General features: G+C 33.2%; 1 protein-coding gene across 2 annotated transcripts in view; it reads right to left on the reverse strand.

Moving 5' to 3' along the window:
• Positions 1-5,596: 5,596 nt before the first annotated feature.
• Positions 5,597-27,423, reverse strand: part of BLTP3B (bridge-like lipid transfer protein family member 3B) — a 120,419-nt gene continuing 98,592 nt past the window's right edge. For both annotated transcript variants that reach the window (XM_079141338.1, XM_079141339.1), the window contains 8 exons: positions 25,884-27,379; positions 25,331-25,506; positions 20,792-20,934; positions 19,776-19,926; positions 15,505-15,758; positions 15,050-15,158; positions 7,403-7,587; positions 5,597-6,167 (listed from right to left, as the gene is read on the reverse strand). In XM_079141338.1, coding sequence (XP_078997464.1) covers positions 6,048-6,167; positions 7,403-7,587; positions 15,050-15,158; positions 15,505-15,758; positions 19,776-19,926; positions 20,792-20,934; positions 25,331-25,506; positions 25,884-27,379 — 2,634 coding nt within the window. In that variant the 3' untranslated portion in view covers positions 5,597-6,047. The remainder of the gene's footprint in view (positions 6,168-7,402; positions 7,588-15,049; positions 15,159-15,504; positions 15,759-19,775; positions 19,927-20,791; positions 20,935-25,330; positions 25,507-25,883; positions 27,380-27,423) is intronic.

Raw genomic sequence — 27,423 nt, forward strand, 5'->3', positions numbered from 1 at the left:
CAAAATTTATTTTCTATACCACAGAACTCAATGTGCAAGCTAAAATGAGATTCTCTGCAATTTAAGAAATTAGATACAACTGAAATTAAATCTGAGTATCAATTAGTTTCCCAAAGAGAAACCATTTCAGACACTACTCTTTTGGCCTTGTTTCCATTCCATTTAGCAAATGGGACCAGCAGATCTCAACAGCCACAACACCATTTGTTATAATAAAAGCCAGATGACATTCTGGCACTGTAGCAGTACCACAAAATGAGGAGCTTATTTTCCATTTATGACAACTCAACTAGAGGTTCAGATATTCCCAACCCTGAACACAGGATGAAAAATAGTCCCATTCCCTTTCTTTTCCCCCTTTTAGACATAAAGTATTTCTCCCCTTTTAATAACTAAGAGCAATTACCTTTCTTCAATCAAAAAGGGAGAATACTGGGAAAATATCCTTAATATCTTATTCATTCATTTTATTCTTTTTATAGTATTTTAAAAATATTTTTTAGTTGTTAATGGATCTTTACTCATTTTTTTTATATGTGGTGCTGAGAATTGGACCCAGTGCCTCACACAGGCTAGGCATGTGCTCTACCACTGAGCCACAACCCCAGCCCTTCATTTCTTCTTCTTTTTCTGTTTTCTGTTTTGTTATCAGAGATTGAACATAGGGGTACTTTATATCCTTGGCCCTCTTAAAACAAAACAAAACAAAACAAAAATTTTTTTTTTTTTAAATTTTGAGACAGGGTCTTGCTAAGTTGCTTACGCTGGCTTTGAACTTGCAATCCTCCTGCCTCAGACTCCCAAGCCTCTGGGATTACAAGTGTGCACGACTGTGCTCAGCTATTTTATTCTTTCAGTAAGTTCATCGAGCAGCTATGATGTGAACAAGGTTAAACAATGACAAAAACAAAATTCCTGTTCTCATGGAGTTTACAAACTAGGTCTGAGACTAATCAAACAAATACATATAAAATTACAAAGGCATTAAATGCTAGAGGTACATGATCATGAGAGAATGTATAGCAGCTGGTCTTACTCTGTGACAGAAACCAGACAAATAGAATTAACTAGGTAATGAGGAGGATATTGTACTTGAAGCCAAAGAAACAGTATGAACAAAAGTCCCATGATCAGTTCAATCCCAGCACTGCATTTAAAAAAAAAAAAAAAGAAAAAAGAAAAAAAGTCCTGATAAAGTGCTTTAATTCTCACTCCAGATACTTAAATAAGGACAATGAAGATAAAAGAAAGTGAAACATAGTATAAAATGAGGCTAAGTGATAATGATAATAGTGTGTTTTAGGTGATGTGCCCACCAGTGTTATCTTTTCAAACATTAACTTATTTAATGCTCAGAACTACTATACAAAGAGTGGTCTTAATATATGTTACTCAATAGCTCACATAAAATATTTTTTCATTAAAAAGCAATGAAAAGTCATTAAAATGTTTTAAGCTAGGAATGAGAGTCGGGGTAGGTTAATTGTCTTGATTAAAATTGCACTTTGAACAAAACAGAAATTCTGCTTGCAAGAGAGAGGGAATCCCAGGAGGGACAGAATATCTGCATAAAAACAGACACACAGTTCAATGGAATATAATAACCCAGAAATAAATTCATGCATGTATGATCAACCTATTTTCTAAAAAGATGCCAAGAACATATATACAACAGGGAAAAGATAGTCTCTTCAATAAATGGTGCTGGGAAAACTGGACATCCACAAACAGAAGAATGAAATTAAGTCCTCATCTCATACTATATACAAAAATCAACTCAAAGTGCATGCGAGTCAGGGACAGTGGCACATGGCTGTAAACCTAGCTCCTCGGGAGGCTGAGGCAGGAGGAGCGCAAGTTCAAAGTCAGCATCAGCAACTCAGTGAGACTTTCAGCAACTTACAAAGTCCTGTCTCAAAATAATAACTAAAAAGTGCTAGGGATGCAGCTCAGTGGTAAAGCACCCTGGGTTCAACTCCCAGAACAACAATGACAAAGAGATCAGAAACTGTAAAAATACTAAAAAGAGAACAGGGAAATCTCAAGTCCTATGACATTAGTCCAGGCAAAGGTTTTTTGAATACAATCCCCTAAGAGTACAGTAAGAAGAGCAAAAATTGACAAATGGGACTATACCAAACTAAAAAGATTCTGCAAGCAAAGGAAACAATAGAGTGAAGAGACAACCTATTGAACAGAATATATTTTCAAACTATATGTCAGATAAGCGGTTAATATCCAAACTATGTAAGGAAGTCAAACAATTTAACACAAGAAAATAAATAACCCAATTAAAAAACGGGCAGGTGACCTGAACTGACAGTTCTTAAAAAGATATGCAATGTTAAGAAAGATGAAAAATGCTCAGTTTCACTATATCAATAAGGGGCAAGTCAATGAGAACATGAGATATCACCTCAGACCTAATAGAATGGTTATTATTTTAAAAAGACCAAAAGATTAGTGTTGGTGAGAATGTGGAGAAAAGGCAATCCTTGTGTAGAAATGTAAACAAGTAAGCCATCATGGAAAAAGTATGATGGTTCCTGGAAAAAACGAAAAGTAGAAAGACCACATGATCTAGCAACATTACCACTCAACATACACCCAAAGAATGTTAGAGTTGAAAAGGTACCTGCAATCTCAGCTCCATTGCCTCAATATTCACAATAGCCAAGATGTGGAACTATCGATGCTTCCACTAATGAATGGATAAAGAAGATGTGTATTAGAATATATACATTATATTATTCTACTCTATAATAGAATATTATTTGGCCTTTAACAAGAAAGATATCATCATTTGTGGTAACACAGATGAACCTGGAGAAAGTTATGCTTAGGGAATAAGCCAAACACACAGAGTCAAATACTGCAAGATCTTATATTACAGGAAGAGTACAAAAAAAGTTGAACTCACAGGAAGAGTAATACAATGGTATCAAAGGCTACAGGAAAGAAGGCTGGAGAGATGTTTGTCAAACAAACAAAATTTCAGTTTGGAGGAATAAGTTCAGATCTGTGGTACTCCATGGTGACTACAGTTAAGAATAATATGCCATATATTTGAAATTTGCTGCTGAGTGCGTACCTGTAATCCCAGCTATTGGGAAGGCTGAGGCAGGATGAGCACAAGTTCCAGGACAGATCAGGCAACTTAATGAGACCCTGTCTCAATAAAAAATGAAAAGGGCTGGAGATAGAGCTCAGTGGTACAGTGCCTTTAAGTTCAATCCTTAGTACTGGATTGGGGAGAAAATTGCTAAAAGAGTAGATTTTAAGTATTTTTTTACCACCCCCAAGAAAGTACATGAGATGATACATAGGTTAAAAGTCTTGATTTAACCATTCCACAATGTGCATATACATCAACACATCATGTTGGACACCATAAACACACACAATTTTTACTTATTCATTAAAAAAGCTTCCCCAGGGTTGGGTTGTGGCTCAGTGGCAGAGCACTTGCCTAGCAATGCGTGAGGCCCTGGGTTTGATCCTCAGCACACATAAAAATAAAATAAAGGTATTGTGTCAACCTACAACTAAAACAAATTAAAAAAAAATACAAATAAAAAGCAAAACACAATTACCATTTCTATTCCCCGATCATTAATATATGCCTGCTAGGGATTTAACCAAGGAAAATTTAAGGCTATGACAACTTTATTACCAATTTAGAGTCACTTAAAGAAAAAAATTTGGTAAGTTTGTAATAGGTTTATTATTGTATTTCTCACAGTGCTATATAGTTTGGAAATAGCTTTATAAAACAAAAACTGTCCCACTATCTTTTAAGTAGTAACATATACACACAGTAACACATCAACACATGCATACTACTCAAAGTATTACCTCATTGTATAAGGAAAACAGGTTAAGACAGCAATTCCTCTCCTTACCCTGTCCTCGCTGCAAATTAATGACTAAGTTAAAGTAAAAGCATGTAACTGGGTTAAGTCAAAAGTCTGGGTTACTAACCATGATTTTAGTCAACTCACTCATCCTTTCTGAGCATTAAGGTATTCCCCCGCCCCAGACTTTCAACAATTAAATAATACCTACCTCTCAGGGTTTATTGTGGGAATTACAATGTGTTTGGACTTGTCTCGTGAATTTTAAAACTCCATAAAGTAGTATTTCTCATAAATTAAAAAAAAAAAAATCCAACAAAGCATATGGAAAGAAAGAGTATTATAGTCTCTGTTGTTTGTATGATTATCTTGGGAAGGCTACATACATTTAAAAGGAATAAGAAAACCATTCAGTTTCTATAACATTAAGCAACTGTAATAATATACCACAGAAAAACTTAAGTTTATAAGAACAGGTCCATCCTAAGAAACACTATCATCTCATGAATCCTTCTTTTCCGTAAGAGAGTCTGCTTTTGCTGAATACATACCTATAAATCAAAGGTTCATAAAGTATTTATAAGCTAAGGACATAAACTATGCATTTTAAATCTTTAACTAGATCTTTGCATTTAATCTAAGGCTATGATACAGTTTTAGATTAACATAATTTAACATGATTGTTTAAATATTTTGAGGTATTAACAATTTAATTTGTTCTTGGCTATATCCTTAGCTCCCCAAACAATGCCCGTATTTTAAAGTATTGTCAATGAAAATGAATGATACAAGAAAAAGAAAACCCTCTAGTTTACTATTTTCAATAAAACCTAAATCACTTCATTCAATACTAATGTAAATGAAATATGTATTTCCTCCCAAGCACTCAGATACAGGTATGGCTAGATATACCAAACAAGCAAAGCACCAGAAAGTGTTGCAACATGGTTTAGAATTTTCAAGTTAAAGAAAGAATAGTCCAGTTGCTCCATGTTCTTTTATATATTTATGTTTAAGAATGTAAATTTTAAAATAGACACCATTTACTTTAATTCTATCAGAAATATATTTTAAATCTTCAAAAGCCTGTTTCTTAAATACTCATGTACTTTTATTCATAATGCATGATTGAGATTCTCTCATGTTGTTTTCAACCTTAATCCTTAGAAAATAGAATTCAAAATTTACTAATGACTATTATAGAAGACTGTATACATATATATATCACATAAGTGTTAATCAAAACTAGCTTTATAAATTCATTACGTGTAAACACCCATCTGATACTACAAGAATGGTATGAAACTGTTTATGTTCATGAAAAGCAAATTCTCTGAAAATATTCGCCTCAAAGAGGAAAGATAAAAGAAATATTATAAATAGTATTAATTAAAATTTTTACAGTTACAAATGTTGCTCAATTTAGCAGGATAATTAAATTACTTCTAAGAATAAATGCTTTAAGGAATGTACAAGTAATGCTTTTAAATCACATGGCCATATATTCTAATATTTGTGCTTTTTATTTTTACATTTGTACCATCTTTTTGTTGAAAATTATAGCTTCTACGTACACAATTTACCCATCATTTTTCACATCTTCAAGTTACTTACTTTATAAGTTCAGGAGGGTGAAGATTTTTCAGAGTTCTTAAACTTATTAATTATATAATTTATTAATTTGATTAGATATTTTACAGTAATTAAATAATTATAGACTTCAGTACATAATTTTAATAACATTTAAAATGTAAGCTCCTTTTATTTTACATTAGCCCTAAAAGCATCTGTTCTTTGTAAATAATAGTAAATTATTAACAAATAGAAATAAATTCAATCTGTGTGAACATGACAGGTTTTCATTTTTCTCTTAAAAAAATGGTTATGAGATATAACAATTAGGAAATGACATCTTCTTTTCATGAGGCATATAATTATTTTACAGTATGTGCTGACTTTCCTAGATCGTACCAGTTTAAATGAGGGTTAAACCCCCAAACACAGAACAATCAAAAGATTGTAATGCTCGTACCTAATACTTTCTAAACTGGCTTTGGAATAGTCACCACTTCACCACATTCCATTTCATTTAATTTTCATGAAAAGGAAGTCTTCCACTATTGGTAATATCCACATTATAAATATAATCTTCCCACTCCAGAACTGTAATTTAAGTTCTGAGAGCCACTCCTGTTATTCAACAGTCATCTTCTTTATATGATGAAGAAGTGCATCTTTTTCCAAGTGAGCCTCTGCAAGAGCCATTTTAGCTTTAGCCAGTTCCTGTTTAAGAGATTCATTCTCTTCCATGAGCTGAAATAATAAATTTGAAAAATAAGAGAATTTAATCATTGCCAGAAAATATACACTATTTTCTAGATTATCAAAAGGTGTGATACTTGGGATAGTAAAAAATATCCAATGCTAGTCTGGGTCCAATAAAGTTAAAATTCCCTTGAGAAGTTATTTAGAAACACTTATCATAGCATTAAAAATGTCCCTAAGTTTTGACTCCATAATTCAAAACACTAACTTCTCATTTCCAAATTTAATAGTGATTTTGTTTCATTGTAATAGCCTTGGACCTCTCTACGGCTTTGGACACTGCTAACCTCCCCCTTTCCTAAACACCTCTCCTTTTACGGTCTTTATGTTGCTGCTCTCTCATTCTTCTCTCTCAACCTATGCCCACTTCATCTTTTCTTCTTAAGAACACTTAAATTTTCATATTCTATTTATTTCATAGTTGGTCTCTTTTGTCATCTGAGTCATTCTCTCAGATGGTCTCATCTACTTCCACAGCTCTACTATCATAGACAGCCTGATCTAGAATAAACCTGTTTCCTGAGCTTCAGACTCATAATCTGAATGTTCCATTAGACATTTTTTTCTAGATAGTGTTCCTTCCCATTTTAAAAATTAGGTCAAGTATTCTGTTGTCTTAACCCTCAGGAGGAGGATACAATAAAACTACGGGCTTTCTACATTTACACAGATACACGAACATATTTCAATTTCAAAGAATTCTCAGACCTCAATTAGTCTCAGCTTACAATTTCCTGCCTTATAGATAGAGAGATGTTGTTCCCTGTATTTCCCTCAATCTGTGGCGCTTGACAGTATGCTATGACCACAGAACAAACTTCTTTCCCACCAGATTTTGAGTTCTTCAATAGATAGGAACAGTATACTGCTTAATTTTACATTCCTAGCTCAGAGGGATTATCCAATAAATCCTTGGTGAACAGATGAACTCATTCTGTGTCAACTAAAACTCTGCTGAACATTTTGTTTACTTACAATGGAAAAAAAATTATAAGCAATTTGAGTGTTAGCAAATGTTAAAAGGAAGGTTCAGAAATAATAATATATCTGTGTCCATATTACTCAGTCATTAAAATAAAAATGAAGCAGATGTAACATGTAAACTGTTAAATAACAGGCACTCGGTAAGTTTCATTTAAATAAGTAAACAATGTGTTAACTATTTAGTATATTAATAATTATTTTAATTGCTGAAACTGAATCCGAAATAGGGTTTCTATTACCTGTTCTCTAGTAAAGTCAAAGGTGCATTCAGGAAAGTTTACTGGCCAAGGAACCTCTGGGCTTGTCTGAGTAGCTTGGGTGACACTATGTTGTTTCTTCAGATCATACTTTCCACTGGTCAGCAACGCTGAATCACTTCTGACATTTTCTTTCAAATCATCTCCAGTATTAAGCAGATGAGAATCTGGTCAAACAAAATGCTCAGATAAAATTTCCAAATACTTGATGAATCGTTATAATTTCTACTGTAAAAAAATAATTTAAAATGCATCTATGAGCTGGGGTTGTGGCTCAGTGGAAGAGCGCTTGCCTAGCATGTGTGAGGCACTGGGTTCGATCACCAGCACCACATAAAAATAATAAATGAGTAAAATAAAGTTATTGCATTCATCTACAACTAAAAATTTTTTTTAAATTAATCTATATATATACATCCCTATCAGTGTGAGGACATTAACGTGCAACAGAAAATGGGAAATAAAAAAACCAGTAAAACCAAAAGCTCATTCTTCAAAAAGATTTTTTTTTTTTTAAAAAAAGGATAAATTTTTAGTAAGGATGACCAAGAAAAAAAGAAATTATTAGAATCATCAAAAATAAAAAGGGGATATTCCTGCCAAACTTACAGAAACAAAAATGACAATAAAGAAATAATTGGCTAGCTAAGATGAAATCAATTCCTAGGAAGATAGAAACTACTCAAATGGACTCAAGAAGGCAATGTGAATAGACATACAGCTGGCAAAGATATTCAATCACTATTTAAAAACTATCCACAAAGAAGAACTGAGACCCAAATGGCTTTACTGATAAATTCTTTCTTTTTTTTTTTTTTTTTTTGGCAGGGGGGTGGTAGGGGATACCGGGGATTGAATTCAGGGGGCATTTTACCACTGAACTACATCCCTAGCCTTTTTATTTTTTATTCTGAGACAGGGTCTCACTAAGTTGCTTAGGGCCTTGCTAAGTTGCTGAAGCTGGCTTTGAACTTGAAATCCTCCTGTCTCAGCCTCCCAAATGGCTGGGATTACAGGTATGCACCACTGTACCTGACGTTACTGGTAAATTCTTTTAAACATTTAAAAATATTACCAAGATGATTGTGGTCATACACATGTGTCCCAGCAACAAGGGAGGCTGAGGCTGAAGGACCACAAATTCAAGGCTAGACTGGAAAACTCAGTGAGACCCCATCTCAAAATAAAATAAAAAGGGATAAAAGCTCAGTGATAGAGTGCTTACTTCGCATAAACAAGGACCTGATTTCAATTCTTAGTACTAAAAACAAACAAATAGCATCAAATCTTTATGAATTCTTCCAAAACAGAAGGGGAACACTTCAAACTCCTTCTATGAAGCCATTCTTACTATGATACTAAAGCCAAAGAACTTATAAAAAGAACTAAGACAAAAGTGCTTATGAATATGAATATGGACATTAAAATCCTTAACAAAATATTAGTGAGCTGAATCTAGCAACATATAAAAATAATTATATACCATGGCCAAGAGGGATTGATCCCAGAAGTGCAAGTTTGACCTAACATTTAAAAAAATCAATTAATATAATGCATTAAGCCAAAAGAATTATAAAAAACAAAAGTCACATGAACATAATAATACATGCAGAAGCATCTGACAAAAACCTAACACCTTTTCATGATAAAAATACTCAACAAAGTGGGAACAGAAAAATTCCTCGATCTGAAAAATGGGCATCTACAAACACCCCATATAGTTAATATCATACTTAATGGTGAATAAACTGGATACCTTCTTTTCCAAAACCACAAACAAGACAAGGATGTTTACTCTCATCACTTTAATACTGTCCTAGAGGCAACTAAGTAAGAAAAGGAAATAAAAGGTATCCATGATGGAAAGGAAGAAGTAAAATTATCTTTATTCAGAGATGACATGGTTTATGATTTTGTAAACAGAAAACAGCTATGGAATCAACTAAAAAAAACTATTAAAATTAATAAACAAGTTCAGAAAGGTAGCAAGATACAAAAATCAATATACAAAATAAATTCTATTTCTGTATACTTTATAATTAAGAACCTTAAAGTAAAATTAGAAAATAATTCCATTTAAGATCTGTTCAAAAAGAAAAAGCACAAAGCCATAGGTTCCATCCCTACTACTGCCAAAAAAGGAAAAAAAAAAAAAAAAAAGAATATTTAAGCATAAATTTAACAAAAGTGCAAAACTTGTACTCTGAAAATACAAAACATGGTTGCACTATATTGAAAAAGATTAAAGATGATTTAAATACATGGAAAATTCTCCATGTACATGGATTAAAAGACCTTATTAGTAAGATGGCAAAGCTCTCCAAATTGATCTATAGCTTTAACCTTATCACTATCAGAATCTGAGCTGGCTTTTTACAAAAATAATTATCAAGCTGATTCTAAAATTCATATGGAATTGCAAATGACCCAGAAGAGTCAAAATGTGAAAAAGTACAGTAATGCTGAATGATTCACATGTCTCAAAGTTTACTCCAAAAGTAAGCTGGTAATCAAGACAGTGTGGTATTATCATAAGGAGATGGATATGTGTGTGTGTGTGTGTGTGTGTGTAAAAGTAACAGACTTGAGCTAAATTTAAGAACCAGATCTTAGCTGGGCAAGGTGGTGCACGCCTATAATCCCAACAACTCAGGAGGCTGAGGCAGGAGGATTGTGAGTTCACAAAGCCAGCCTCAGCAAAAGTGAGGTGCTAAGCAACTCAGTGAGACCCTGTCTCAAAATCAAATACAAAATAGGGCTGGGGATGTGGCTCAGTGGTTGAGTGCCCCTGAGTTCAATCCCTGGTACCTAAAAAAAAAGAAGAAAAAAGAAAAAGAGAGAGGGGGAGAGAGAGAGACTGACCCAGATCTTTAAAAAGGAAAAAAGGTAAATCTTCATAATCTCAGAATTGGCAACAGAGTCTAAGAAAGTACAAGCCAAGCAAAAAAGCAACAAAAGAAAAAACAGATAAAATGAATTTCATTAAAATTAAAAACCTTTGTGCTTCAAAGAACTCCATATAAAAAGTAGAGCTGGGTCAGCCGCAGTGGCACACACTTGTAATACCAGTTACTTGGGAGGCTAAGAAAGGATAATCAGAAGTTCAAGGCTAGCCTGCGTAACTTAATTGGACACTGTCTTATAATAAAACAAACAGGGCTGGAGATTCAATCCCTAGTATCATTAAAAAAAAAAAAAAAAAAAGTTAACTGGGGATGTGGCTCAGTGGTACAGAGCCTGAGGAAAATTCATAAGGCCCTTGGTTCATTCTCCAGCACCACAAAAAAACAAGTAGACATCGTCTACAGAAAAGGAAGAAGTATTTGCAAATCATATTTTTCATAAGGGACTTATTATCCAAGAAAAGAACTCTTGTAACTCAATAAAAACGTTAACAGCCCAGTTTTTAAAAAAGGGCAAAGGATGTGAATGGGCAGTTCTACAAAGAAAATACACCAATACCCAACGAATACTTGCAAAATACATGATGGCACTGGCATTCATTCATTCATTCATTCATTCATTCATTCACTCATTCATTCATTTATTTTGCTGTACTGGGGATCGAACTCAGGGCCTTGTGCTTGCAAGGCAAGCACTCTAACCAGCTGAGCTATCTCCCCAGCCCGGCACTGGCTACTATTAGAGAAATGTAAATCAAAACCACAATGCCATTTCATATCCACTAAGATAACTAGTGATGGCATAAGCCTAGGCTTAAAGGGTGAACAGAAATTAATTCTTTTTCTCCTTGTTTAAGGCATTATTTACATATAATAAAAATACCAATTTAAAAAAAAAAGATAACTAGCAAATGTTGGCAAAGAATTGAAAAGTTGAAATCCTATACCTTGCTACTGGATAACATGTAAAACAGCACAGCCACTTTGGAAAAGTCTGGCAGTTCCTCAAATTAACAGTTAACCATATGACCTAGACATTTCATTCCTACCAAATACCCAAGAGGAACGAAAATACATTCATGTACAAGTATTATTCATATAGTCAAAAAGCAGAAATAACCCAAATGTCTATTAAGTGATGAGTGGTATGTTCACACAATGGAATATTATTTGACTATACAAAGCAATGAACTAATAATGACGTATACAATACACAAAAAACATTATGCTAACCAGGTTACAGGTTGCCATTTGTAAGTGTCCAGAATAGGCAAATCCATACATATAGGAAATAAATGAGTGGTTGCCTGGGGCTCAAGAAAAATGGGGTGAGTGTTAGGATAGTTTAAAAACAACAGTTTAACTGAAGTGATGTCTGCACCACTGTGAGTATACTAAAAAGCCAGTGAATTATATATATTAAACTGGTGAATGCATTGGTATGTATAGCTTGTGAATTACATCTTCAAAGGCCTGTTATTAAAATACAAGTATAGGATTGCGGACACCTTGTATGCCTAGTTCAGTGATTGCCTAGTGTATGTAAGGCCCAGGGCTTGATCCCCAATACTGCCAACAAACAAACAAATAAGAAATAACTATAAACAATAACATAGGATATACATTTACACGTCAGTCTTTTTTCTTAGTTTGGAGGACCACATAGTTCTTCAGGTTGCAAGTGAATGGAAGCATAACTTAAACTTGCTTTAAAAAAAAGAAAATGTACTTGTCTTCTAATAGTAGAGTACAAGTGATGATACCGGCTTCAGGCATGGCTGGATACTGGGATTCCTATGTTATTTTTAGGAGCTTCATTGAGTACATCACTCTCTGCTTTTCAGGGCCACTTTCCTTTTCCTCTGCAATGGTTTAGCCACTGTAGCCACTGGTGACCCTTCCTTTCTTGATGACCTCTCAAATATGCAAATAGGACTCAGAATGCTTGAGTCATAGTCAATTCATGGATCATGCATCACGTTCAAGGGCACTTTTCAATAGCAAAGCTGGGTCCTATTCCCACTCTTATTAACAGGATCATACAATAGCCAGGTCTTTCAAAATCACATGAAATAAAGGAAGAGCAGTTTATCAACTCAAACTATGAGCAGGCAGACAAACTATTTGATATAATCCCCCCTTAAAACCATTTCCAGAAAAGGAGAGTAAGTCAAAGAATACAAACACTTTTAAAGCTTTTGTTCACATTGTTGAATAACCTTCCATGATGGTTATATCAATTTCACTCCCGTTTTGTGTATAAAAATAGAATAGTTTTATCTAAATGGATAAATGCTAACAAGTTGAGTTTTGGATGGCTCTTGATTCATTTTAGTGGTACAAACTCAGAAAGTACTCATTACAATATTATCTTATACCACTTATGATTTGTGGTAATATAACTGGAAACAAAAACTATCATACTGCTTCAAACTAACATAACACCATTCAGTTCAGTATGCATTTAAGATCAACCCAAGAACTATGTCATGGGAAAGCCAAATTTTTCTCTATTCTTTCTACCTTGAGATTTTTAATACCCCTAAAATACTACTTGATCAATAATTTTAAATGTACTTTTTAAGAGTAAAACTCTTCTTTTAAATGAAATCTGACACGGAATGCAATATGAACAAAAGATAAAAGCTGGTTAAACTGGCTACAGGGACCAAGGGCTTATTCTCAGCCTATTGTTTCCCTATCCACAGAATTCTATGAATAAAAAAATCCACTGGCTACATGACTCAGAAACTCATTTATTTCAACTACTGAGAAGCAGAATAAGAAAAGGGAAGCAGAATGGAGAAGGAAAACTAAGGGGTGAGGGAAAAGGAATGGAGTCAACTAAGGAAGACGGAGGGTGGACAAAGTGAGGAGGGAGAATGGGAAGAGAGGAAGGGGAAGTGTCTGTAAGGGACTTGGAAGAGCCCTTGCCTCAAACGTGTGGAGCACTGGTTTGATCCTTAGCATCACAAAAAAAGGAATAAAATAAAGGTATTGTGTCCATCTACAACTAAAAAAAAATTTTTTTTAAATTCATGCACTCTAAGGGACATCTTAAAATTTAGGATTTCATAAAACAGTGTCTAGATGCTACTGTTCAGCATCCCAATCTAATGTCAGTATGCTGATGTGAAGATTTCTCCTGTTTCTGAGGAGGAACTTCTCTAGTAGAGTTCTCTTAAACTCTCTTGGCCACGATCCTTACCTCTTCCCAGAGAAGAAGCCATGACTTACCTGATTGATAAGTTTAGGAAAAAAGAACTATGTATGTGTAGTTCAGTCTCTTCTTACTTTGGCATATGACTTGCCCGTAAAAAGGGTGCATTTTGTTCTGCATTCTATGAAACATACCTGTAGTTTTGGGAACTAAAATATTGGAAGATAGCTGTGCAACAAGCCTCTCTTCTCAAAGACATAAGTTATCTTCCCCATCTGAGATTTTATCAGTAATGAAGCTGCCATTTTGATCTTTGCTGGCCTGACTTCAATCTGAGAGTCTCCAGTTAAGCCCAAATTCCAAAGGGGATGAGTCAAGTTAAATGTTCCTTATAAAATGTTCTGACTTCAGTGATAGTCCTACCTTTCGTGAGTTTATGGCCACATACTAACTAATCAAGTTTTGCCTCTCTGGTGTAGCACTCTGTTGAATTTTTTAACAAATACCAAACTCCCTGATGGTACTTATTCTTCTTTTGCAATGCTGAAAATGACTTTATTGTTCTTTTTCTGTTTTCATTTCATGAGGTTTTTGATAGGAGATGAAACAGATACATATATCAGTTACTCATGTTTCATCTTCAAAAAGCAACTAAAATTGTGACAACCAGAAGTAAAACATCTGTAACTACTGACTCATACTTTCCTGCTATATCACACTACTTTATAAGATCTTTATATTATATCCATTAAAACCTTGTTAGAGTGGTGAAACAAGCATTAACAGAAATTAATATCCAGAAATGTACTATGAGTAACTAATGCACAGAAAAGTACTGTAAGGATTATAAGAATTCACATCTGATTATAAAGAAAGTGTCACTAAAAATAAAAAGCTTGAAATAACATTGGAAGGATGGATTAAATTTACATAGGGGATGAGTAATTCTAATGAAGCCTAACAAGGCAAAAAAGAACATGAAGATGGAAAAGTTCAAGTCAAGTTCCATTACAAGCATAGGACACATGAGGGAGTATACAGAAAAGAACAATGAAAAACAGAACTAAGGACTTCAAGAAAGAAACACAAGAAAGATCAAGAGTCATGTAAGATCATGAAAGCCTCTCACACTTTCATTCAAAACACATTTGTAGAAAAGGTATTAAGCCAACTATGGAGGAGTTATATATACTATTTTATTATAATGTACTGAAAGTGTCCCTCAATCATCTACTACTAAACATATATACAAACATACAAAATAAATAATAAGTGAAAAGAAACAATCAGCACATAAATAACTTTGAAATTTGAGACATTCATTTAAATGATGTTTCCTTTTGGGCATGTGCGTATGTATGTACACTGGCAAATGAGCTCAGGGGCATTCTAGCACTAAGCCACAACCCCAGTCCTTTTATTTTTTATTTTGAGACAGTCTCATTATGTTGCTGAGTCTGGCTTCAAACCTGTAATCCTCCTGCTTCAGTCTCCCAACGTGCTGGGATTACAGGCATATGCCACTACACACGGCTTAAATTATTTAAAATTATTTTTCGTATATACCTCTAATATGAAAAGAGCCATCATCATTTCTCTCCACCACAAGATGATCAATATGCACAGTAACAGGAGTTGGTTCAAGAGAGACTGTGCTGCTCCGAGGACTGTCATCCTACAGGAAGGAAAATGATACTGGCATGTTCTTATTAAAGTAAATAATGAAATTAAAATGGTCATTTAATATAAATATTACTTTAGTCCACTGAAATTTAATGAATTAGGAATATATCTATACATCTTTATATGATAAAAATAAGAAAACTACCGCTCTATTATGCTATACTCTAATCTCTAAGAAGGATCTCCATATCATTCACTGTAAAGACCAATAGATTCATTTTCTTAAACAGAGTATATATTATATATTATATAAAAGGCAAATTCTTAGATATGAATCAAAGTTCAGGTAGGCAATGTGAACATTTCTAACTTGAAAATATAATTATCTTTTAACATACTTTTAAATTTATTTTTGTGTTAGAAACCTGTATCTTCATTGGCATGACAGTTGCAACAGTTTCATCTTCCAAAAAATGTTGAATATTCATAAGAGAAGATGTAAGAAACTCAGTGCTAAAGTTTTCTATATGGCATTGCAGAAATCCATTTTTTTCTGCAAGCAGAGAGTGTATTACAGCACCAGGCCCACTTTCAAACCTCAGAGAAATCTCAGGAGAGGATTTGGAATGAGTTGTAGCTTTCTGAACAGAACCTAAGAAAAATGAACATTAAAAAAATCATCGTTTTGCAGTGCTATTCAAAATATCACTTCTTTGTCATTAAGAGGTTATAATCCCTTTGTATATTAAAGCAATCAGATTAAATAGTTTAACATTTTACCACTAATTTAAGTGATATACACCATGCATACAATAATTTCAATTTTTCTAGGTAACTTTCTCCTACAAAAATGTTGCCTTTTCTGAAATTTGTTTTTTTAGGAAATAGGAAAAAACATAGTATAACTGATACAATACATACAATATACACCGTAGATACACAAATACACTCTTAAATGTATTTAAGTATTTTAAATGTATTACATTTGTAATATAATAGACAACTGTGATGAAGAAATAGTCATGACATTTAAAGTGATTCTTAAACCATTTCTCAAGAAGTAGCAAAAGCCTGAGGTTTTACACCTTCTCATTAAACTAGGCCCTTCAATAATGGAAAAGTAAATAGAGAACACCTCATAAAATTAAACCTGAAATTAAAGAACATACAAAGAAATATGATAATGATTTTCAGAGATATAAATACTCAAATTCAAAAATTTTAAATTTTATAAAAGTTCTTACAGAATATCTAATTAAAAAAATTAGGGCTGGGGTTGTAGCTTAGTGGTAGAGCGCTTGCCTAGCACGTGTGAGATACTGGGTTTGATTCTCAGCACCGCCTATAAAAAAAAGAAACTTTTAAAGAAAGGTTCGCGGAAAACTAAAAAAACAATTTTTTAAATCGAAAAGATTTTAAAAGTAAAAATAAAACTACTGGTGGGAGGGGTGGGGGTAAGGAAAAAACAACAGAATGAATCAAACACCATTACCCTATGTAAATGTATGATTACACAAATGTTATGTCTCTACTTCATGTACGGAGAAACAAGATGTACCCCATTTGTTTACAATAAAAATAAGTGAAAAAAAAAGGAAAAAAATTGCTATAAATTTTTTTTCTTACTACTGCTTTTTTTTTTCAGCTTCACATAAGTTTGGATATGTTGTGTTTTCATTTTTCTTTTGGTTAATATATTTTAAAAATTCTTTTGGTTTCTTTGATTGTTCAGAAATGTGTTATTTAGTTTATGGGTGCTTGTGAATTTTCTCATTTTCTGTTATTGATTTCTAGTTTCATCTCGCTGTTCAGAAAAAAATATTTGGAATGATTTTGATCATCTTAAGTTTATTAAAGCTTATTTTATGAAATAAAAAAATAAATAAATAAACAAAATAAAACTACTAGTGGAAAGCCTGAAGTAAATTACTTGCAAACTGGCACTCATAGTAACCATTTTTTTTGTTTTATTTTATGCTACTCAGCTCCAAAATAAATAGGAGGCAATATAAACTTGGTAGATAAATAGGAGACAAGTAAGAAGGGGAGAAGAAAGGTGAAGATAGGTGATAAGGTTAACAACCCAAAATACATTATTTAAATCTGTGTGCTAAAAGTGGATGAAAAACAAACTTCTTAGCAACTAAGAGAAAAATATGACAAGTTTCACAATTAACAGAACTCATGAACTAAAAACAAACTAGGTGTTCTGGAAAGGCAAAGTCATTTCTATTTCTGAGGAATGAAAGTTAATTATCCCAAGGGTCATCATAAGAAGACTCAACTTAATTATGTAATTTTTTTTTGCAGTGCTGGGGATTGAATCCAGGGCCTTGTGAGGCAAGCACTCTACCAACTGAGCTATATCCCCTGCCCCTCAACTTATTTAAATCTATGATGGAAAGACAATTTATTGTCTCTCAGCATGGATGTGAATACTATTATAGAAGACAGATATATATACATATTTGTAAGGAAGGGGTGGCAAGAATTCAAAGATATGTATATCTATGCACCAAATTCATACACAACTCAATTTAAAACTTTAAAGGACAGAAGTATATATAATTAATGTCAGTACCATTTATTAACATTCAAATACATAATAATGTATAAAATATAATTCTGAAATATTTGTTAAATATTTAAAGCTCAGATATTTTAATTTTTTAAAAAGAAGGTAAAAGAAACAACCACAAATTCATAATGGTTAGTGCTCTCTCCTATATCAAGAAAAAGAGTAAGAGTTAACTTGCTGATTTAGTAATAAGAGAAATTCACAACAAACTACTTGGTTAATGTAATTTTACATCCTTTTATTTATCTATACAGATATCTGCTGGGGTTGTCAGCACTCTGGTGGAGCAGATTCCTGCTTGGAGGTGTGAACCGGATGGGAAAATAAAAAGTCTGAAAATAATCAGTAAGGAATAAAAGACAATAGACAGAAATTAGATTTAAAAGTGGGGCACCTGGTAGGTCTTCCAGCCCTGATAGGAACTGGAACTGAACATGTGAAAAAGGCCCTGATCCTTTATTTACGGGGAAATACATCGAAGGATTTCTGTGTGGCAGGCTTCTTGAGGAAAACAGGATAAAGATGGGAAAAACATGTTGTTTGGGTTTGGGAGGTTACATCCATCTCCTGGTGGCTTTGTCTGAACTGTGAGCCAAGGGAGGGCACCAGCATGATCTGGGCTTTCTGGAACCTGGGAATTTCACCGGTGAGTTCCCAGAAAATAGCCTTCCTGTCTTATGTTGGCTCAAACAAACCCATAATGTATACAAGGCTTCCAACAGTTATCTACATCTGTATCTTCATACAAATGTATATATATGTTTGACATCCAGAATTAATTTCAAACAAACAGAATTTTGGGACTGGGGTTGTGGCTCAGTGGTAGAGCACTTGCCTAGCATGTGTGAGGTGCTAGGCTCGATTCTCAGTACCGCATATAAATAAATGAATAAAATAAAGGTCCATCAACAACTAAAAACAATATTAAAAAATAAAGAGTATTTTGGTGGAGCTAGAGGTACAGTTCAGTAATAGAGCACTTGTCTAGCATGTGTTAGCTCTGGATTCAATCCTGGGCAGCACAAAGAAGAAAAAAAAGTTTTGGAGCAGAGATAAAACAAAATATTAATCAAAAATCAATCCTCTCTTCTGCCCCTTATCCCCTGGTACTACTGTGCCATATTTTCCTGTGAAAAGAATCTAAGATATGCATATCATAGGGAAAAAAAACATAAAAAATTTTACGATATTGGGTTCAAGTATATACACAATAGTGTATACATACTGTTGATCAAACATGATCATTGCTAGTATTGCTTAATATCATATGAACTGTTCAAACCAAACTGTTGTTTTCCTTAGCCCTTTATTCCTGTCCCCTTCCTCCTTTTCCTTTATTTTCTTTATTATCTTCAAAAACCAACTGAGACAGTTGAGAAAAAAATAGGTATTAGCACTGACTATACAACCCACACATATAAGGAATTCCAATTTGTTTTAATTGTTTTAATTTCTTCAATTAAAAACAAAATGAAACAAAGTAATAGGACATGGTATTAAGTGAACAATAATAAAACAATAATGCAACTGGAAATAAGAGTACAATGTGAAGTGTTGGGTAGAGTACAGTAAGGTCTAGATTTTGACTTCAAATCACTTCTTTTTGCATTTTGCCAACTATGAAACTTTTTCAAATTAAAAACTTAGCTTCCTTCACTCTGCATGTTATTAGGATTTATACTTCTATTATAAAATTCCTGAATATTTAAAAACAGACATGTTGTGAACTACAAGACATAACAACAACAACAACAAAAATCCACAAGAAAAGGTTTTTATGGCAATGACTTATGAACAAATGGCACATCTCCCTGTAATTCCCTGGATGTTAGGAGATAGGATATTTGTCTGATATTATGCAAAACTGCATTTATTTCAATGTATTATGTATCAGATATAGAATTTTACACATATGGCAAAGGAAAATATAACAGCGAATTTTTTCCTAAGTGCAATTTTCCTTGAATTCAACTTATGAAATGCAGAACTGCTGATGAGCCATATATGAAATATAAAACAAGTTTGAATCACTAAATAAAGTTTTTGGTGTGAAAAGTAACTTAAAAAAAAAAAAAAAAAAAAAAATCTTACCAACTGGACGATTACAGAGGTAATGCCGAAGACTGACATTGCCTAACTGATCTGGTGTCACCTGATTCACTTGAAGACAAATTTCCGTATCTTCTCCTCGGATGTCAATTTCTCCATTAATACCAGTAATTTTAAACACCACAACTGACATCTATTAATGATTGCATAAATAATATTAGTATATAAACTAATTTAAAATAAAATTTAAGAAATAAAGAAAACACCATTAACCTCTAAAAATACAATTATGACTTATCAAACCAAAAATATATTTGTGACCTACAGAACACAGTTGTTACATTATACAGGTTGAGCATCCCTAATTAAAAGATCAGAAATTCAAAACATTTTAGATGACATGACAAAAGTGGAAAAATCCCACATGATGAAACTTTTGTTTCATGCACAAGATTATTAAAAATACTGTATAAAATTACCTTTAGCCTGTGTGCATAAGGTATATATGAAACAAATGAATTTCATGGTTAAACTCAGGTCTCATCACAAAGCTATCTCATTATATATATGCAAATATTCCAAAATCCTTTTAGATAAGGGATACTTAACCTGTAATGAGAAACTTCAGCTTCTTTTCAGTCAAGAGAAAATACTTTGATGGCAAAGATTAATTGTGCAACATTTCATGTAAAATGACTTTCACTAAAACATTGTCTTTCATAAAATTTTTCACTGGGTCGGGAGGGTTTAAAACAAACAAGTAATATTTCCTTTTTAGAAAGTTCCTTATTTTAAGGACTACCTTCCTTGCCATCAAACTTTCTGAAGTGTATTTTAAAAGAAGTAATATATAGATCAAAAAATAAAAGACAGAAAGACCCTCCCTTCCTCAGTATGAAAGAAACAAATTTAGAAAAGTAAAACAGAAGTTAATTAAGCAAGAAGCAAACATTTTCAAAGAATTCATTTTATATATTAATATCTTAAAATGTGTGCATATCAAATACAAAATAAAACTGGGAGCATTTCTTTCCATAGAATCCTTCTGAAATGATTACCAGGTCATCATGATTTTCTTGAGCACCCTCTGAATTTGTACTAATGGCATCTGGAGAAATTTCACCATAATTCTGCACAGCTGCACTGGTATTCAAACTCTCTGCTGGACTCTGATAATTTGTAGTTGAGTTCCTTTTAATTTCTGAAAATTAAAAAACTAATCCATTAAAATCAGTTTACATATGACCCAACAATGTTGCTTTTATCTAACCAACTCTTTCTCAAGTATAGCCTGTTTTAAAAATAATAATTAGATTATAATTAGCTAGCAAATAAAGAGAAACAATTTCCATAAGTTAGAGATACTAAAGTCTTAAATTTGGTATGAAAAAAAGTGTTCCATCAATGAACACAGGGTGTCTTCCCCACTGTAGCTGCAGTGCTGGTTCCTGATCAGTTTCATCTGTGTCCCCTATCTACCCACAAAGTAGTTCCAGAACTACCATGATCATCGATATGATGATTTCCCCCTCCCCTTTTTTTTTTTTTTTTTTTTGGTACTGGTGATAGCACCTGGAGTGCTCTACCACTGTCTTTTTTATTTAGAGACAGGGTCTTGCTAAATTGCCCAGATTGGCCTTGATATTGTGGATCCTCCTGCTTCTGCCTAAGTTTCTGGGATTACAGGTGTAAGTCACCATGCCAGCTTTATCTATAGTAAAAATTCTAAAAAATTATGAGTACATCACAGTTGAAACTACCATAAAACAAATTATTACAAAAAACAGATCAAAAAAACCAAAGACCTATGAAACAGAAGCTTCAATTTGTTACTTTATTCACTACTATTTAACTGGATTCTAACCTAGTGCTTGGCAATATAGTAAATGCTCAAGTTATCTATTGGATGAATGAGTCAGATAAAATTAATATAAATACAACTGGGGTATGAGGAGCCAACACAAGCATTTCCAAGGGCCTTCCTCAGAGTCAGAGGTTTAAGAAGGTATCTTTGATAATGTAGTTTTGCTGAAGTGTACAGAAAAAGAAAGTGTAAAGAAAAAGAAAGGTACAAGACTCCAAAGTGGAAAAAAGTTTGCCACAGCAAAGAAACTCAGACAAAGGCTGAAGTACAGTGAGCACATGTAAACGCACCAGAACCTAGGGCCAAATCACACAGAACACTGCAAGGTTGATGATTTTAAGTTTAATAGCCCTAGAGCAATGTAAAATGATCAGGATTAAACTGGGAAATGACACAATGAAATCTGCATTTTTAGAAGGATATTCTGCCTATGGAATGAAGAATATGCTACAAAGGGACATGAGGAGATGTAAGAAGACAAATTAGGAGACTATGGTAGGCTGGTAGTCCAGCAATGTGTTTATAAATATTTATATATATTCATAAATATATATATACATAAATATATATGCACATTTGTTAATATACGTGTATATGTGTATGACACACACATGTACATAAAAATACAAAGGTAAAGTCTGGAAGTATATATATTTCAAAAGTTAAGGGGTCTGGGGTTGTGGCTCTGTGGCAGAGCACTTGTCTAGCATGTGTGGGGCACTGGGTTCGATTCTCAGCACTGCATATAAATAAATGAATAAAAATAAAGGTCTATCAACATCTAAGAAAAAAATTTTTTTTTAAAGTTAATAATAATAGTTACTTCTGAAGTGGGGGAATGAAATCAAGGGTGTATTCAGGGTGATGTTAAAGTGGAATCTTCAATTTTTACTCTAGATATTTCCATAATATCTGATTTTTTTCCTCATCAATGCAAGAGTATTCATACATTTCCTATAAATTAAAAAAAAAAAACCCAAAGGAGTCTCCTCTTAATGAGTATCAATTCCTCTTAACAAACTGAATAATTAAGAGTTCAAGAGAACTAAGAATATATGTCATTTAAATGTTACACACAAAATCAACATTTTTCAAGATCCTAAAAGCAGTATACTGGTGGAATCTACTTTAAGATAGGAATTCACAAAGTAGGAAAAAAAATATGAACAATGATATTAATGATAGCATTTTTGTAACTGTGAAAAATTATAAACAATCTAAATATTCAACATTAGGGAAATGCATAAAAGTTAATGGTACTTTTTATGATAATTTTATATAGACAAAATGTTTCCAAAGTAGTTTATATAACATTAGGAAATACAAGTGATAAAAAGAGTTTACATAATTATAAATGTAATATGACAACAAATACATAAACATATAGGTGCACTCACACAACAGGCTATTTCCAGAATGTGAGTCTTTTGGGTGATTTTACAAATTATAGTGTATTTTCCAAGTTTTGTACACTGAATGGTAGTTATTTATTTAATTATTAGAAGAAAATCACTGTTTTTTTAAAATAAATAGGGATATTTGCCACAGGAACACTCTTTCTTAAGTATATTTGGATTATACAACAGAAATTCTGTTAAGGAAAGATTTTAAAACTATCAAGGGAACAGATTAACTAGAGATGTCTACAAATCTATGATAGTTTTTTATAATCCACATTAGTATCTCACTGACATTTAACTGGTGTGCCAAACAGGAGGTTGCTATGAATTACCTATACTAGAATTAGATTAGGGATTTTTGTTTACACGTGGTAATCATTCCCCAAATCTGGATGGCTAGTATAGCATGATGACTGCTCAAAAGCTTGGGCTTTTGAGACAGATTAGCTGATAAATCTGCCTCTATTACTTCTTGGCTATCTAATTTTGAACTAGATACCTAATTATTGGAAACTCTAATCTGTTAATCTCTTATATGGTTGTTTTGAGGATTAAAGGAAACACTATATTTTAAAGCAGCTGACAGAGTGATTAGGATATTCATTAAATGTTTACTACTGATACTAAATGACATCTATCAGATAAAGCAGACTATTATCTCTCATGAAGTGATGGTGAACAAGTAGAGGGCTTTTTTCCCTGAGTTTTATGTGAAGAGTACATGAGGTTAAGAAAACTTAATCTGTTCAGACAGAAGAGCTCAAGCTCAAAAGAGTCTCTGTTCAAATGCTAACTCTACCACTTACTATGTGACCTTGGATAAGCTGTTTAACCTCCCTAGAATTTGTTTCTTCACCTTTTAAATGGATACAATAATAGTCCCTGTCTCAGATTTATTTGAAGATTAAATATATTATGTAAAATGCTTAAAATGGTAAATGGTATATTAAGTACCTACTAAATGTTAGCTAAGAACAAACAAAAAATGACAATCCCAGTTCTACCTATGTGACTATAGGAAAATTATTTTACCTCTGGGATCCTCTATTTCAATAACTGTGAAATGGGGCTAAGAATAAATGTTTATACTCAGAGGCTTGAGACAATTTGGTAAGGCTCTAGTGCCAGAATATCTGGATTTAAACAACTTACTTAGCTGTGTTACTTGGGTTTGTCACTTAACCTGTCTGAAAATAATGGTACAGTATTGATTGTTCTGAGGGATAAATGTATTAACATATGATAGGAAGCACAAAGAATAGTGTCAAAACAGAGAAAGTGTGTTAAATAAGTGTTAGCTACTATTATTATAGGGATGCAGTTCAAAATGAATGAGATAAACTATTTATATGCCTGCTATGATCTGAATGTGTCTTTTCCAAAATTCATGTGTTGTCAAGGTAATAGGCGGGGCCTATAGGTCCTGAGGGAGCCTCAGGGGATGAGATTAAGGTCTTTTCAAAAGAGGGTTCACTTAGGGTCTTGTGCCTTTTGCCTTCCATCACATGAGATTACAGCATATCTCCCTCCTCAGGATATATATATATAACCCTCACCAGACAACCCAAACCTTCCAGTGCCCTGGTCTTGAACTTCTCAGTCTGCAGAACTATGAAAAATAAATCTCTGTTCTTTATAAATTACCCAGTATGTGGTAGTTTGTGATAGCAGCACAAAATGAACTAAGAGGGTATCTAGTAATAAAAGCAGCTATTCTAGTGATTTTATTATCAATACTTATTTTGCTATTACCTATGTTATATATATTATTATTAATTATCTAAGCTGTTTTCAACTGCACCAAGAGGTTTATTTCCCTTCAATAGAAAATTCTTTCAATTTGCCTCTGTTTTCCCATGTTTCTGTGTCTGTGGCAATAATTCTCTGCCTATGGGCCATAATTTTACTTTTATTCACAGTCTCCAATGCCTTACTGATACGACTACATCTCATACTAAGTCATTCATGGTGGACTTTACTGGATATCTCTGAATGAAATGGGGAAATCACATATTTCCATTATGCATATTAGGCCCACTTAACCAAATTTCAAGATACAGAAGTCTGTGAAATAAAGGTAGGTAGCCTTCATGTTGGCTACATTATGATCTAAATAACTGCATACACATGATTGCTGGGTATCAGCTATAAAAAGGAAGAAATAAGAAGAAATGGAATAACCAATGGAAAGGTACTCTAATATTGTGTCTAAATAAAATGAGCCTTTTGTGGGAAGACATAATAGTTATTGAATGTAACTGAAAATATTTAAATATCATTTTTTATTCTAACACTTGTTTATACATAAGAATTGTTAAATTGTATTGTTTTACCTTTTTCCAAAAACAAATGACTATCACTTCCATCACTTTCTAACAACTGTTCTTCCAAAATCATGCTATCAAGTGAAATGGTGTCCAGTGATATTTGTGAGGAACTTCTTTTCATGTTCTTATAAGAAACACAGAGTGGAGCCAGGTTGGGTGGGAGACGTTCCTTAGGCTTTCCACTGTTAACAAAATTAATAAAAAATCAGTACACATGATGGTTGCATTACTTTATAAATATATGAAAACCACTAATAAGTCACAAATAAAATCAATACACTTCATGTATACAATAGAAAAAATAATATTATTACACTTAGAGCGAAGAATTCTAACTTAAAAATAGTTCTAACAAAATTAAAATATATGCCCAGTATCCACAAGTTTTTAAATTATATTTAAAGGTGTAATAAGCTCAAAGAATTCTCATCTTGAGAAAAATCTTTTTCTGTTAACAATATCACATTTTGTCACAAGATTTTCTGCCCCAAAACAAAATATACACACGTGCACATACACTCAGCAAAACAAAAATCTCCCAAAATTCCAACACTGTTACCTTAAAGATGACTGTGATTTAAGTGTTTTAACTGTGGGTGCCTCTTCTTTTTCCAGGTTCTCAGGGAATGAAACTGCTTCTGAAAGTAAATCTTCAGCTTTAAAGACTGACTCTATGGTGTCATTTCCTTTAGTAGTTAAACTATTTGAAAGTACATTTTGATTACCATCATTATCAAATGACAGCATATTTGAGTCTTCTCTGGAGTTTAAGACACTACTTGAACCTATACAAGACAAATCCTTTCTGTCAATTATTTCTGATTCAATTTCTCCTGAACTCTTATGAACAAGTCCACTGCTTTCGTCTTCACTTATTTTACCTAAATGTTTATCTGATAAATAGTCCAGAAAAGAAGTACCTTTTTGCAGATTTGTATCACTAGCTGATTTAAAAAGCAAAGGATCCTTTAAAGGGACGTGGCTAAGATCAACACTCATAGATCTGTTATCTGACATATGATTAACAGTTACACTTCTAATTCGATTTATACCACTACTAACTTGTTTTCTTTTTGAAGACAAAAATTCTCCATTTTCTGTGGGCAAATAATCTGGAACCACTGGGCTCACACTTTCAGAAATAGGAGACTTCACAGTGTTTGCATGATCCACTGGATGTAGTAAAAGAGCCAATTCTGCACTTCTAAGTAAAATTCCAATGCAAACGGATGTCTGACTAGCAGGACTGCCAGTCACAGCTTCTACATCTTTCCTTAAGTTATCTGAAAGCAGAATAAGTGAATCATGTAGGAAAAGCAGGAGTAGATACTGGTAGTGATTGATCTGCATACTGACATGTTTATGAACGTGAACCAGGACATGAATATCTGCGTCCAATGATGAAGAGGAACATCTTAAAAATGTATCTGATGAAGAAGGCTTCTGACTAGCATTTGTCAAGGGCTCAGACTCTGTACTATAATACTCCTTCAAGAGCTTTTTCCGCTTCAGTCTGCCAGCCAGATCACTAGATTCACTTTGCGATGTATTTAGAGATACTTGATTACAAGTATGCAGCTCTTTTTGTGACTCAGCATATCTTGTTGGTTGACAAATCCAGATAGATAAAGGGAAAGAGTCTACAAAACTTATTGGTCGTCCTTTTCCACTTTTCATTCCCTCATAGTCTACCCAAAACTGAGAAAAGTACACAGCCCAAACATCCATGGCAGCAGAAGTTTTAAGAGTGTGTTTATTCAATTTGGGAGTAATATTTCCTTTATAAACTTCATGCATTTTGGTATCCTGTTCGTGAGCATGTCTCTGGAAAATTGGATGTAGAAGATTAAAACTGTCACAAGATTTGGGGAAGCTAGTATATGTTTTACTAAAAAAATCACAATCTTTGAAGTCTTGAAACAAAGCTTCTAGATCAGAATGTCGACAGTTTGGACAGTGCCTTGTATTTGTGGCGATCATTTCAGAACTCTGAATGGAAACTGCATGTGGCTGATCTTGATGACATTCAGATTTCATTTCAGAAGGAATGACAAACTAGAAGGTAAAAAAAAGTAATCAAGTCCAACTTACAAATCCAT

This window comes from Sciurus vulgaris (genome assembly GCF_902686455.1).
Source record: "Sciurus vulgaris genome assembly, chromosome: 5".
NCBI lineage: Eukaryota > Metazoa > Chordata > Mammalia > Rodentia > Sciuridae > Sciurus > Sciurus vulgaris.